Genomic DNA, 14260 nt, shown 5'->3' with positions numbered 1-14260 from the left:
ATTGCATCTGGGGAGTGTTGTGGCCCCTCACCCCTGTCTGGGCATCCAGACAGAAGCCTCTCCCCACGATCCCTTTAACAGGATACCCCATTTTGAAGGCAGAGGCTACAACCTCCCCTCAGAACAAGACTACACCTATCCAATGCCTAAACTGTCAAAGTTGTGACAATTACAATGAGGGTGGCAAAAAGCAGAGGGCTGAGTGGGAAAATTTCAACCTGGCCCCCAATACGGTGATTGGCTATGCCATAGCAAAGTGGAGCAGAACAACATGCAATAGCAATATGTAAAGTGGGTGGGTGGGGATCCAACGAAAAGTGGCTGCAGAACAAGCCACAGGCCTGTATTATATACTGGAGGAACAAGCTTTAACTTGGTTGCCCATGCTTGCTCCCGATTTGCTTATTAGGCAAGTGGACAGGAAAATTACTCAGGCAGCAAGTTTGGCCAGAGCCTTCCTTTACTGCCTGGGAATCCCAAGTCAGTTCCTGGCAAACAGGGGAATGCCAGCCCAAAATGGTGCCTACCCAAGAGGGCTAACACACTTCTGACAATATCCTCTCTCCCCAATGGAAATTTGGTTTCAAATAAGCTCTTTAGTGTAGCCAATAGAACAAGTTGTGGTGTGTAGCTGGTTGTGGTAGGTGTGTATAGTGCCCATTATAGAATGTTTGATGGCCCTTAGTGTAAATGAAAAAGAGAACTGAGTCACATTTAAAAAATAAATGTGTAGATATTTGTATTTGTAGATCTGATCCGGACCCTGAGATCATAATTTAGGCTGTTTTTTTCATGTTCCTCCTCCACAAGAGGCCTGGAGGGTGGAAAAGTGAGAAGGAGCCTTTTCTGCAATGGCTCCCTGTTTGTGGTATGCTCTCCCCAGTGAGAATCGTCTGGAACCATCATTATACATCTGTAGGCAACAGGCAAAACCTTTCCTCTATAACCAGGCCTTTGCCCATTAACTATCCGTGGTCTCTTAGAAGTGGATGAGGTGTTTTTAATGTAGTTCTCTTTCCTCTTGGTTTTATTGTATCTATGTGGGGTTTGTTGTCTCTTGGGTTGTAAGTCTCATTGGATTGCCGTGGGTATGGTAAAGCAAATGACAAATTCATAATAATAACACCAATAAATCAATATAGTTTGCCTAGCAAAATTCCCAGGTGTACAGCTGCATGACTAGCTAGCTGCCTGTGTGTGAATGGGGACCGGGGAAAAGAAGGTGGCAGACCATGGGACAAAATTATCTTAACAGGTTTACTTGATCTCTGGCAGCTGATATAATATCCCTATTTTTATGTGGAAGGTTGCAGAGAATGCAACTCCTCTTTTTTGATTAAAGGAGGGTTTTTGTCTGGCTTCAGATTCACTTCCTCTCACTGTGTATCTTGCACAGTAATACACAGCAGTGTCCTCGGGTTTAAGGCTGTTCATTTGCAGATAAAGGTAGCCGTTGGAATTGTCCCTGGAGATGGTGAATCTTCCCTTCACTTTATCCAAGTAGTACATTGCACCTGAATTGTAGCTTATGTAGGCCACCCATTCCAGGCCCTTCCCTGGAACCTGTCTCACCCAGTTCATGCCATAGCCCCCAAAGTTAAACCCAGAGGCTCGACAGGAGAGGCGGAGGGGCTCCCCAGGCTTTTTCACATCTCCTCCAGACTCCACCAGCTGGACCTCAGATTGGACACCTGGAAAGAAAGGCATTTTAAGAAGTCTGCTGCATGTTAACATCACCCAGAATGTACCAACCTTGGATAACTGGTATGAGAAATTTACCTCCTAAAGCTGCTGAAAAGAAAACAAGCTGAAGCAAAGCTATCATTTTTGCCTGCCTGATGCTTTGAGAGATTTGACCAAAATGCGGTCCCTAGTATGCAGGGATAGGGAGAGTGTTTGACTGCTTTAAAGAGGAAGCTCTCTCTGAAATTTACATAACCAGGAGGATAAAAGTATCAACAAAGACATCTGACAATGTCTGACTGGAAGCAAATGGTGACCTGACAAAAATATACTGCACAATTTGCATAGCTCTTAACCTTGATGGGCTTATGTATCCCCCTCATGCACACAGGCTGCAGGATTTCAAAGATGGAAACAATCAAATATATAAATAATGGGGGGAGGGGTAAAGGGTTTGAAGTATGTGCCTGAAAGTACATTTCATTCAAAATTACTTTGAAATTGGTCAAAGAAGTTGATCAAGGGGAAACATTAAATGTATATCAATTCAATCTCTATTGTGGTTGTTCTTTAATATCTTGCCCAAACCAGAGAATACAGCTAGTTTGCACTGGTGAATGTTGTGAAACTGTTAAAAAATATTAGTTTTGCATGGCATAATTTTTATTTCTTAAAAAAAGTTTCTTATTGCTTCTCTAAATAAAGATTAGGGACGCAGGTGATACTGTAGCCTAAACCACTGAGCTTTGGACTTGCCGATCAAAAGGTCGGTGGTTCGAATCCCTGCGATGGGGTAAGCTTCCATTGCTCGGTCCCAGCTCCTGCCAACCTAGCAGTTCGAAAGCACGCCAAAAAGTGCAAGTAGATTAATAGGTACCGTTCTAGTGGGAAGGTAAATGGTGTTTCCATGTGCTGTCCTGGTGTCAGTGTTCTGTGGCGCCAGAACCGGCTTATTCATGCTGGACACATGACCTGGAAAAACTGACTGCGGAGCAGAGAAACGCTGGCTCCCTCGGCCTGTAAAACAAGATGAGCGCCGCTACCCCAGAGTCCTTTGCGACTCAACTTAACTGTCAGAGGTCCATTTACCTTTACCTAAATAAAGATTAATAGTTAAATTCCTTATTCATATTATGCCTTATTTTTCCATTTAATAATTATTTGGCTATTATAGAACCACTGAATTGTAGAGCTAGAAGGACCACAGCAATCATCAAATCCAACAACCTGCAAAGCAGGAATCTTTTGCCCAACATGGGCTCCAACTCATGACCTGAGATTAAGAATCTCATGCTCTACCAACTGAGCTATGCATGTAGTCGCCCTCCTTGGCACACTTTCCAACTTGTCAATATCCTTGTTTAATTGTGGCACCCAGAACTGGACACAGTTTTTTAGGTTGAAGCGTACTCACTTCTGCTGCCTTTAAAATAAACATTTTCTCATTGATTTTAGCTTCTCATGTCCTGTTTGGTCAACTGCCTCTCATCCAAACTAAATTTTCAGCCACATTTCATTTTTAATCATAGAAATGTGTTGGAAAGTGGACTCCAAAATTATGCAGAAGTCTCTTGAGGGGGCAAACTCTCAAGGGGTCTGTACAATATTCATTTTCAAGGAAGCAGATGAGGAAATGATTTGTTTTGTGGTAGAAAACACAGGGCAACATATGTTACTCAGATGCCATTTGACCTTGTGGTTAACCATGTTTTGTCTTCTTTATAAACTACTGTACTCCTGTTGAAGTAGAAGGAAGATTTTTGTCTTGTGTGAAACAGGTGCCTCCTGCAATCCATGACCATCTCCCAAATAAACATACAAGACACCTGTATTTTGGATCAAATCAGGCCACAAATGTAGAGATTTGGAATAGGAATAATAATTGAACCACCAACATTAAAACTTGTAATGTTGTATGCACATAGCTTTTTTTGTGAGAATGGAAATATAGGGATCCGACTAGTGCCTCAATTATTTAAATAATTTTCTTTTCTTTCTTGCAACTGAACCTACTCAGTTCAGCTGTAAGCAAGAAAGGGTTCTTTCTTGACTTCCGATTCGCTTCCCACCACTGTGTAGCTAATACCTTAATACACTGCCGTGTCCTCAGCTTTGAGGCTATTCATTTGCAAATAGAACCTTTCACTGCATCCAAGTAGTCACTTGTCACTGAATCCGTAGCTATCAGTGCCAGCCATTCCAGGCCCTTCCCAGGGGCCTGTCTCACCCAGTACATGTTGGAGCTCCCGAAGGTGAACTCAGAAGTTGACAGGAGAGGCGGAGGTAATCCCCAGGTTTTTGCTGTCCCCCCCCCCCGACTCAACCATCTGAATTTCCGATTCAGCACCTGGAAATAAAGGCATTTTAAGTCGCTTGTCCATACTTCTGCTAGTGTTGTGCCTAGAAAACACAAGTCTGAGCGGTTTCACTACTTTCCAAGAGAAAACCCCCTCTTTAGTGTTATACAAGAAGAAATTGCAATTTGGAGGAACCACAAATGGCTGTTTGCTCCAATGGAGCACTAAAGAACAGTTTGCCGGGGGAAGGGGGCAGTTATCAGCGAGACAATGGGTAAGGCCTCAAGATGAAGCAGTTTTCTTTAATTGAAAAGATGGATTTACCTCCAAATGCTGTTGAAAAGAAGAGAAGTTGAAGCAAAACTATCATTTCCCCTCTTGAATTATTTGAGATGGTTTAGTGAAAAGTGGTCCCAGGAATTCAGGGTTTTGTAACTGGGGCAGGGTTAGCGCCTAACTGACATGGAGGAAGCAGCTCTTTGGTGGCTTATTGCTGCATGTATTTTTTTAATAAATAACATGCTTATTTACTAAAGTACACTATAAAAGAGAAACACAGGGACCTTCAAATTAAATATCCTTTTAAGGCGGAATATAGTGATGAGGTGAACATATCTGCTTTTTTCAGGGCAGGGCAACTCTGGTGAGACTTGGCAAATTAATATGAATATAATGTGTGACTTGGCAAATACAAATACCTACATGAATCAGGAAATTTACTTGCATCAGTCAAGCATTATCAAGCCTTGGCAAGCAGTCCTTTTTTTTTCTTGACAAAAACAAGGAAAATAACGGCATCAGTAGAGGAGATCTGACTATTGTCTGACTGGACCACACCTCATTTCCATTAGCATTTTCTGTTCTTGACACCATCACTTCCCTCTTGTGGGGAACAGGAAGAGGTGGGATATAATTCCAGGAGTCTTGGTTTCTGACAAGATGCTTAATTTGCAAAATGACATTTGGCATAGATTTGTGGGTATACCATCTAGTGAATTGGGGAAGAGCAAAGCAGCACCGAACATGTAGTTGCACTTAATACACATTTCAAGTATAAGATCTTGATTTTTAAAATTATTATTCTTTCAGTTAATTCCTCTCTTAACATACCACAGAACACACCATTGCTGAACAGAGCTGCCAAACCATATGTTTTCCATATCTGTTTTTTTTCCTCACCACAATGGAGAGGTAGGTGTTTGGGAATACGTGTTATGTATGCACATAAACAACAATAAAAAACTGCGGGAGGCAGTGGAAGACAGGAGTGCCTGGCGTGCTCTGGTCCATGGGGTCACAAAGAGTCGTACACAACAAAACGACTAAACAAATGCACATAAACACAATTCCCATGGAATTTATAATATTTATTTCCAGCATTTTATTCTAGCTTTTCCCTTGAATTCAAGGTGCTATACGTAATATCCCCCTCCTCAAATATTTCCCATAATACCCCAGTAAGGTAGGTCAGACTGAGAGGCTGTGACTGACCCAAGATCATCTAGTGAGCTTCATGCACAAGTAGGTATTTGAACCCGGGTTTCCCATGTCCTATGTGCTGCAGAGGAGGTTTCACGCCATGCAAAGAGATGATGGGATGATGAAGAAATACACAATGGCCAATTCACAATTTTGTAAAAAGTCTACATTTCTTTTTGAGGTCTATCACCAGCAGCCTTAAGCATAACTCAGAGGTAAGAGCAAACAAAACACAAATAATCATCTATTTTCAGAACTGGATATTGAATTTAGGTGGTAGGAAAAAAATGCTGCAGCAAAGTCATTTGGTAAAGTGTTGTACTGATCCACATTGGTCTATTTCCATTGTGTGTCACTTCTGCAGGTGTCCATCAGTATAATCATTTCTGCATTAAGTTACAGATTGAAGAGGCAGGCAGTTTGGATGTTGTTCCACATCATCTGTGGAATGTAGAATTGCTCTGTCAAAACTTTCACAGTGTATTTGTTTATAGAAGCAGAACTTCTACTTTCTGAACAGGGCCCAATAGGCTTTGTCTCACTGTGTCTTCTCGGGCACAGAAATACACAGCGGGGTCTGCAGCTGTCGGGGAGTTCAGCTGGAGGGAGAACTCATTCTTTGAGGCATCTGAAGAAATGGTTGCTCGGCTCTTCAGAGAAGGGGCATATGCTGTGTCTCCATTATAGGGATATATCCATGCAATCCATTCCAGACCTTTCCCAGGAGCTTGACAGATCCAATGCCATGCATAGTATCGGGTTGTTGTTGTTGTTGTTTAGTCGTTTAGTCGTGTCCGACTCTTCGTGACCCCATGGACCAGAGCACGCCAGGCACCTCTGTCCTCCACTACCTCCCGCAGTTTGGTCAAACTCATGCTGGTAGCCTCGAAAACACTATAGCATGTTGGACGCCTTCCGACCTGAGGGGCTCATCTTCCAGCGTCATAACTTTTATATGCCTGTTGTCTTTGTCCATGGAGTTTTCTTGGCAAGGATACTGGAGTGGCTTGCCGGTTCCTCCTCCAGGTGGATCACATTTGGTCAAAACTCTCCACTATGACCTGTTCATCTTGTGTGCCCTGCTCGGCGTAGTTCATAGCTTCTCTGAGTTCTTCAAGCCCCTTCGCCACGGCAAGGCAGTGATCCATGAAGGGGATAGTATCGGGTAGAGATGGAGAAACCTGTGACTTTACAAAGCAGGTTGAGATTATCTGATGGTCTCACTATTCCTGCTCCAGATGATACAAGCTGAATGTCTGAGGAGACCCCTTGGAAAGAAAAAAGATGGCAATGAATGGTTGTTCGTCATCTAATGGCCCCATGAAGTAAATTAACATTGCAGAACTTCCCTTACCTTTAGAAAAAGCCACCAAAGAAAACAAGAGCAACAAGAACTCCATAATGTTGATGACTTAATGTCCAAGAGATACAGGAAAGAGGGGACTGTGGGCTGGGAAGCAAGTGAAGATTTTATATTCAGGGCTTTTCATCCGAAACTATTCCCAACTTGCTGGTGGCATTTACATGTGACCTCCCCCGTGAGGCACATGAGGCAGATAAAAGCCATTTTGGCGATCAGGGTTTGCTGCTGGTTCCTCTTTGTCCCCTGCACAAACAAACACACAAAGGCAAATGCACACAGAGTGGAGTTCTAATGGAGGGGGCATAAACGGAATTTAAAATTCAATCAAAGACGTTGGTGTTGGAGGAAGGCTTGGAAGAGATAAATGTATTGGTGATGGATTTTTCCTTCATCCTTTAAAACTGCTGCTTGTGGTGGAGAGTTCAAAGGGATGGGCATTTATCATGGAAAGACATTTGCGTAGGAGGAAGGTTTGGAAGAAATTAATATACTGGGGATGATTTTTTCTTTCTTTTATGCTTTAAAACTGTTGGTTGTGGTGGATCAGTCAATAGACTGGCAGCATTATTATTATTATTATTATTATTATTATTATTATTATTATTACTATTACTATTTTCATCCTCCCTTACTGATGCACCTATAGAGATGCTTCTGGTGTGAAGCAACTATAATTTCAAATGCAGCTTAAAAAATCAAGAGTTGTTTTTTTAAAATGCTTCCTCAGCAAGGAGGGAGATATTTGAATGTTTTCTTTGCATAAATATTTAGAAAAGTGCTCTACATTTGAAAGGAGGTAATTGGCCTTCATAGGCAAAGGAAAGAGACAAGGTTCAGCCAATTCCACCCACCCCTCTCCGTTTTGTTTGGTGAGGTGTAGACTGACAAGAGGTCATAAGCACAGAAGGGGCGAGGCTCAGGATGTAGCAGGAGCACAGAGGTTGTCTGGGTGAATTAAGATGGAGTACTCCTCCCCAGCATTTGCCTTTGGACAGGGGTGGGGAAACTCATTGAAAAGTTTTAGGACTCCAACGTCTTTCATCCTAGGGGTAGCCATTTTGAAGTTCGAGAGATGATGGTGATGGTGATGATTATGATTTTATTACAGTTATATATCACTTTTCATCATAAAACCTCAGGATGGTTCACAAGATTAAAATACAGCTTAAAATAAAAAATAAATAGTTAAAACATTAAGTACGTCAGCGGTATTTACTGGTCACACTGGCTGTGGAGGAGACTTTGGCCTCACTGTGAAAAGGTCAAATGAAGTGGAAGGAAATTTAGATTAAGTATGAAGAAACACTGTAGATTACAGCTCAGCAAAGAAATGAAATGTTTGTGGAATACCCTCTCTTAAAGGCTTTGAATAAATATAAAATCAACAACACAAAAAGCACATGTACAAGAATCCCATCTTAATGTAGAGCACATGACACAACATTCTCATAGCTCCTTGTTCTTCCTCTTCTCAAAGCACGGGGAATCCTGTCTTTGTAATAGGCAAATGAGAAATATAAAAGCTGTGTTTACATGGGGGTGTCACTAAACATGCTGGTCATGACTGCATACATATGCATGTTGTGAAACATTTCCTATTTGCGTGTCAAGGCATCCTCTTTGGTCCTCTTTGAGCAGTAAAAGACCCTACCTAACTAACAACAACAACAACAACAACAACAACAACAACAACAACAATAATAAACATCATCATCATCAACAACAATATAATGAACAGCGATCATCCTGTGTGTTATATAATTCATGTAAAAGAGGGATAGAAGCTAGAATCAAACCACTAGGTGCTGCTTGAAGCCATGTAAAATCCTGACCTTAAATATGTCTTTGGCCTCAGAGACTTAAATAACAAACAGGTGGGGGAGTGTTGGCATGCTAATGGGGACAAATATCTCAGAGAGCGTCTTTGGGCAAAGGAGGGTTTTTGCTTCGCTGCAGAGTCACTTCCTCTCACTGTGTCTCTTGCACAGTAATACACAGCCGTGTCCTCTGGTTTCAGGTTGTTCATTTGCAGATAGTGGAGGCTGTTGGAATTGACCCTGGAGATGGTGAACCGTCCCTTGACTTTATCCGAGTAGCGTTTGGCAGATGAATCTGTACTTATATCTCCCACCCAATCCAGGCCCTTTCCAGGAGCCTGCCTCACCCACGCCATCCAGTAGCTGCTGAAGGTGAACCCGGAGGCTTGGCAGGAGAGGCGGAGGGATTCCCCAGGTCTCTTGACATCCCCTCCAGACTCAACCAGCAGGACTCCAGATTGGGCACCTAAAAAGAAAGGCATTTTAGCAAAACTGCTGCGTGTTATTACACTCAGAGTGTCCCATGCTTCTTGATTTGAGAACGGATTAATATACCTCCAAAAGCTGCAGAAAATAAAACAAGTTGTAGCAAAAGTATCATTTCCCTTATCTATTGCTAGAGAACTGAGTGAAAAGTGGGCTGAGGTATTCAGGGTCACTGGTGCAGGGAGGGGGTCTGACCATCCTAAATAATTGTCTCTCTCTGAAAATTTGCATACCCAGCAGGAGAAAAGCAGCAACAGAGACTTCAGGCAGCCTCTGACTAGGCATATCTAGTCTTTGAAAAAGTCTGCTTCCTCGTTAACGTACAACTTCAGTACTTCTTAACAAGGGTGGAAATATATATCTTTCTAAGGATAAAATACACAAACATCTGAGGGGAGAATGTCCTCTTGAAAATGCCATGTAATCCTGGTGAACAATTTCTTGACATTGTTGCAGGGAGGAATTGTGCCGGAATGGCACGTTCAAGTGAAGCAGCAGAAGGGAAAGCTTTGATTAACCATTAAGCAAAAATATTTTTAAAAGGTTTTTTTTTTTTATAGGTATCCTGACTTGAAGTAAAGAATCAGAGCAAAAGACAAGGCCCTCTCAGGGTCCCTTGTTTCTGGCCTGCCCATGGTTACCTGTTTACACACAGAGCTATTCCCTGTGAAGCACAGCTCCCAGCCCCACTTCAGCTGAAATTAGACTTCAATAAATAAACACTTTAGCCAACAGAATAGTTGGCTGTGGTGTATGCAGTTGGTGCTGTTTCAGCAATGGTTTTCACCATGGGGTCTATCGATATACAGCTTATATATGGGTACACTGTCTTAAGGTAGAATATTGGAGAAAATGACAAGGCATTCTCATAGAATCTTGTTGCTGCCCTTCTCATGTTTGAAATAGAAAATAGGAAAGCTGTGTTTACATCAGAGGGTGGCAATGTGGCAATCTCCCTTGCTTTCCGTATATTCCACTTCCCCCGTTGAAATTAGGTGTGAAGGTAGCACTTGATTGTAGCCAAGAAAATAGTTTGTGGTGTGTGGTTGACTGTGGTGTTTCTGTGCGCTGACCATGAGATATTTTTTTTCTGGATGGCACATAGGTCCATGGGTCCAGAATAGTTGATGACCCCTGGTCTACATGAACCAGATGCTTCATTCACATAAATAGCAAACAGAAGTATTTTCATCCCCAAAGGTAAAACTAGGGGTGAACTGTATGCTTTTCAATCAGAACAATCTTCATGGGTCACACAAGAAAATGTCATATGCCCATGCCCATGGTCCAGTCACCATTTATGTTTCTTTTGAGGTCTTCAGGCAATAGGGCACCCAGAATCAGACACTAGCTGATTAGGCCGTGAATTACCCCTTCATGAATTGCTACCCATGGGCTGGCGACATAAGAGAAGATTGTGAGAAAGTCTCTCAGGGAGTCAAATCTCAAGGGGCTCCTAAAATGTGGCTTCACAAGAAATGTCTGAGGAAATGATTAGCCTCGCAGATGAAACCAGCAACTGTACTTAAAGCACCAGTTTAATTTGGTCATGGCCGATGGCATTTTCTTTTCTTCACACCATGACTGCCCCCTTGGGGAGACGAGGAGGAGGAGGTTGTGGTGGTAGGGAGTTCTGAGGTCTTGTATTGTGACAATATGGTTAATATGTGAGAGAGATTTATGAATTTTCCTTCAAGTGATGCCAGAAGATGTGTTGTGGGATGCCAGAAGTTGTCAGGGATTCTTGCATTTAGCAAAACAAGTGGTATTTTACCAATCCCAGGTGTTATCTTACCAATCTTAAGCAAGAGAGGGCACCTGTGTTTCTTTGGTGTCAAACTCATGCCTGACAATCCTGTTGCACACCATCCCAATCTCCGAGCAGCAAAATATCCAGGGGTCAGAGGTGGATTCAAGGGAACATTACAAGTTTGGTTGCACTAGACATGGAGTCTTGGGGTGCCATAACTATGATTTAGTATGGAGCATGAGAGGTGGGGGTTTCAGATTTTGGCATCACACAGGGTGCTGCTGAAATTTGAGATCCCAAGGTTCAGCACTGCAGGGTTTCCAGCCCTAGGTGTAGATGAACCAGACAGTACAGTCGCACATTAAAATAAGAAGTATTTTTCTCCACTCAGATATCACTATAGGGATATACAAACGTTGAACTAGGCACACATCATACTGCACATGTCCTGTTTCCACATTATGGTTCCTCATGTATTTCATAATCACTATCTATGGTGGTTTTATTTTAATACCTCCAATCTATAGGACACCTAGATTAGGAGAGGAGTCAATTGTGAGTCCTCCATGAATTATTACTCATGGGCTGAAGAACTAGAGAGATGTCTCTCAAGGCATCAGGGTCTCAAGGGGCTCATACAAAGTTGGTTCACATGAAAATGTCTGAGGAAAATATGAGGAAATGATTACAGATGAAATCACCAGTGATACTTCAAGCACCATTTTATGTTAGTCGTGGTTGATGGCATTTTCAGTTCTTTGCACCATGACTCTTTCTTTGTGTGTGCCTTGTGATGTGCACAGAAATGTATCAGTCTGAATTACCTGAATACTTTTATTCAATTTCTTGATTCTGAATCAATTCAGAGGCAGCTGCTGGCAAAGGAGGGTTTTTGCCTGGGTTCAGATTCACTTCCTCTCACTGTGTATCTCTCCTCCACAGTAATACACAGCTGTGTCCTCAGGTTTAAGGCTGTTCATTTGCAGATGGAGGAGGCTGTTGGAATTATCCCTGGAGATGGTGAATCGTCCCTTCACTTTATCCAAGTAGCGAATGTCAGATGAACCTGCATTTATACTTGCAACCCATTCCAGGCCCTTTCCCTGAGCCTGTCTTCCCCAGTGCATCCATTTGCTGTTGAAAGTGAACCCAGAGGCTCGACAGGAGAGGCGGAGGGACTCCCCAGGCCTTTTCACATCCCCTCCTGACTCAACCAGCTGGACCTCTGACTGGACACCTAGAAAGAAAGGCATTTTAAGAGACCTGGTGTATGTCTTTAACATCCATAATGTACTAGCTTTCTTCAACAGAAAGGATGGATTTACCTCCAAAGGCTGCTGAAAAGAAAACAAGTTGAAGCAAAGCTATCATTTTCCCTGTGTGAAATGTTGTCCTAAGCATGCAGGCAAAGGGAGGGTGTCTGACTGCTTTAAAGAGGAAGTTTTCTCTGAAGATTTACATACCCATCAGGATAAAAGGACTAGCGGAAACATTTGGCAATGTAGAACTGGAGCTGTGTCTTGTCTTTGCAAAAATCTCTTTTTTTGCTACCATACAATTCACACAGCTCTTTACAGTGGTGGATTTATGTATTCGTATGAGGTTAGAAGAGCAACACAGGCTTCTGCTTTGAACATGTCCAGTGCCCTTATTAAGGATGGCTGTGAACAGCTCATTAACATTAATGGAAATATCAAATGAGTTTTCAGAAAGTTTAGATTGGAAATTAAATAAAAATGTAGATAAGAGCTCAGCATAGAGAGAAATATGTCCAGTGCCATCTCATAAAGGTTTTAAATGAAAAGGTAGAAAATATAGTTTATCCTCCCTTAAGACCAAGTAATAGAGCACCAGGCAAGGCATGCTCATAGTTCCTTCTTTCTGCCTTTCTCAAAGCAACAAGAGTCCTTTATAACGTGTCCTTTGCAATGTGTGAATGAGGAAATATGAAAAATGTGTCGCATCCAGGGTTGCTAACATGCTGCCCATAGGTGCCCATGCATCTGCAGAAAGCTTCCCTAATTCTCCTTCCCAAAGAAATTAGCCTTTATATAAGCTCAGTCTATATAACAGGTTGTGGTGTGTGATGGGTTGGTTGTGGTGTTTGTGCATAGTGCCCATGACAGATTTTCCTGATACCCAAAAGCGCCCATGAGTTGTTCGTGGCCCCTGGCCTACATGAAGCAGACACTTGAGTCAGAAAGAAAACCCCAAAACGGGAGTATCTTTCTCAGCGCAAAAAGTCTCTATTGGTATATCCATATGTAGAACTAGGCACAAATTGTTTGGATTAAATCCTGTTTACACATGTACATGATTTACATAAGAAAATATCACATGCTCATGCCCTCGGAATTGTTCCCCATGAGCTGATGACACACAGAGAATTGTGAGAAGAAGAGCAGCCTCACAGGAACAGAATTTGCACCTGACTGAGGTGTGTATTCCTGTTGCGTGGCGATTCCCGCCCCCTCCCACAGATGGAGTAAATAAAGACACCGGACACCAGAATTAAGGTTAATGGGCGAAAATGGCCACAACTTTATTGATTACAGGTAAGAGTGGTATTGACTTTAGGCATTGGCCCTAACATACTATCCTGTCTAACCGGGAAGGGTTAAGCACCAACAGGGGGAGCCCCCCGAGATGCACATCCGTAGGCGCTCCCCAAGGGGTTACTGCTCGGGAGTGCGCTTTAGGCCCTAGCCTCCGTAGGTTTCGGATGAGGCGACACCCCCCGGAGTCCTTTAACGAACTACCCTTCAAGATGAGGGGGAAGTGATGGCGTTCCCCCTCCCGACCTCATTTGCATAACAATACCCCTGCCAATGCCTTACCGCCAAAACCAAAGGTGTTGTGACATTTTGCTACGAGGTAGGCAAAAAAACCAAGTGGCTTCAAATCACAGCCAATTAGCCAAATGGAAAAACTCCTACCAGGCCCCTTGCGGCGACCAGCCGAAGCCCATAGCAAAGTCCGGATGGAACCTAGAGGGAGGGTGGGTGGGAAACCGCTGCTGCTGTAGAGAAGGAAAGGTGCGAGCCAGGGCTGCCCCGACCTTAAGAGCACCTAGGTAAGCCCGCCCCTATCGCCAGCTGATTGGCTGGCCCGAGGGTGATGAATATTAATGAGACTGGGGAATCCCTGAGTCCCGCGGGGCTGCTGCCAGCCCCGCAAAAATGTAGACGGGGGCGTGAGCCCGCAACCCCCCCCCCTTTAGGTCAGGAGTGGCTTTAACTTGCATAGATAGAGCCCTCAGCTCTTTTGATGAATGACTCTCCCTGTGTGGGTGGAAATGTTTGTAACACATGCATTTCTGAATCCTGATAAATGTCCATCCCACATGAGAACCCCCACATACTCTTTTATGAGAAGCAGAACTCTG

At 43.1% G+C, this 14260-nt stretch overlaps 1 gene segment (V, D, J or C); it reads right to left on the bottom strand.

Moving 5' to 3' along the window:
- Positions 1–11783: 11783 nt before the first annotated feature.
- On the bottom strand, positions 11784–12270 carry LOC128399148 (immunoglobulin heavy variable 3-21-like). The segment is given in 2 exon segments: positions 11784–12112; positions 12201–12270. Coding segments are annotated over 2 exon segments (375 nt in total).
- Positions 12271–14260: the final 1990 nt, after the last annotated feature.

This window comes from Podarcis raffonei, chromosome 13 (genome assembly GCF_027172205.1).
Source record: "Podarcis raffonei isolate rPodRaf1 chromosome 13, rPodRaf1.pri, whole genome shotgun sequence".
NCBI classification, from domain to species: Eukaryota; Metazoa; Chordata; class Lepidosauria; order Squamata; family Lacertidae; genus Podarcis; species Podarcis raffonei.
The sequence above is the reverse complement of the archived record's forward strand: the minus strand, read 5'-3'. Positions and strand labels throughout refer to the sequence as shown.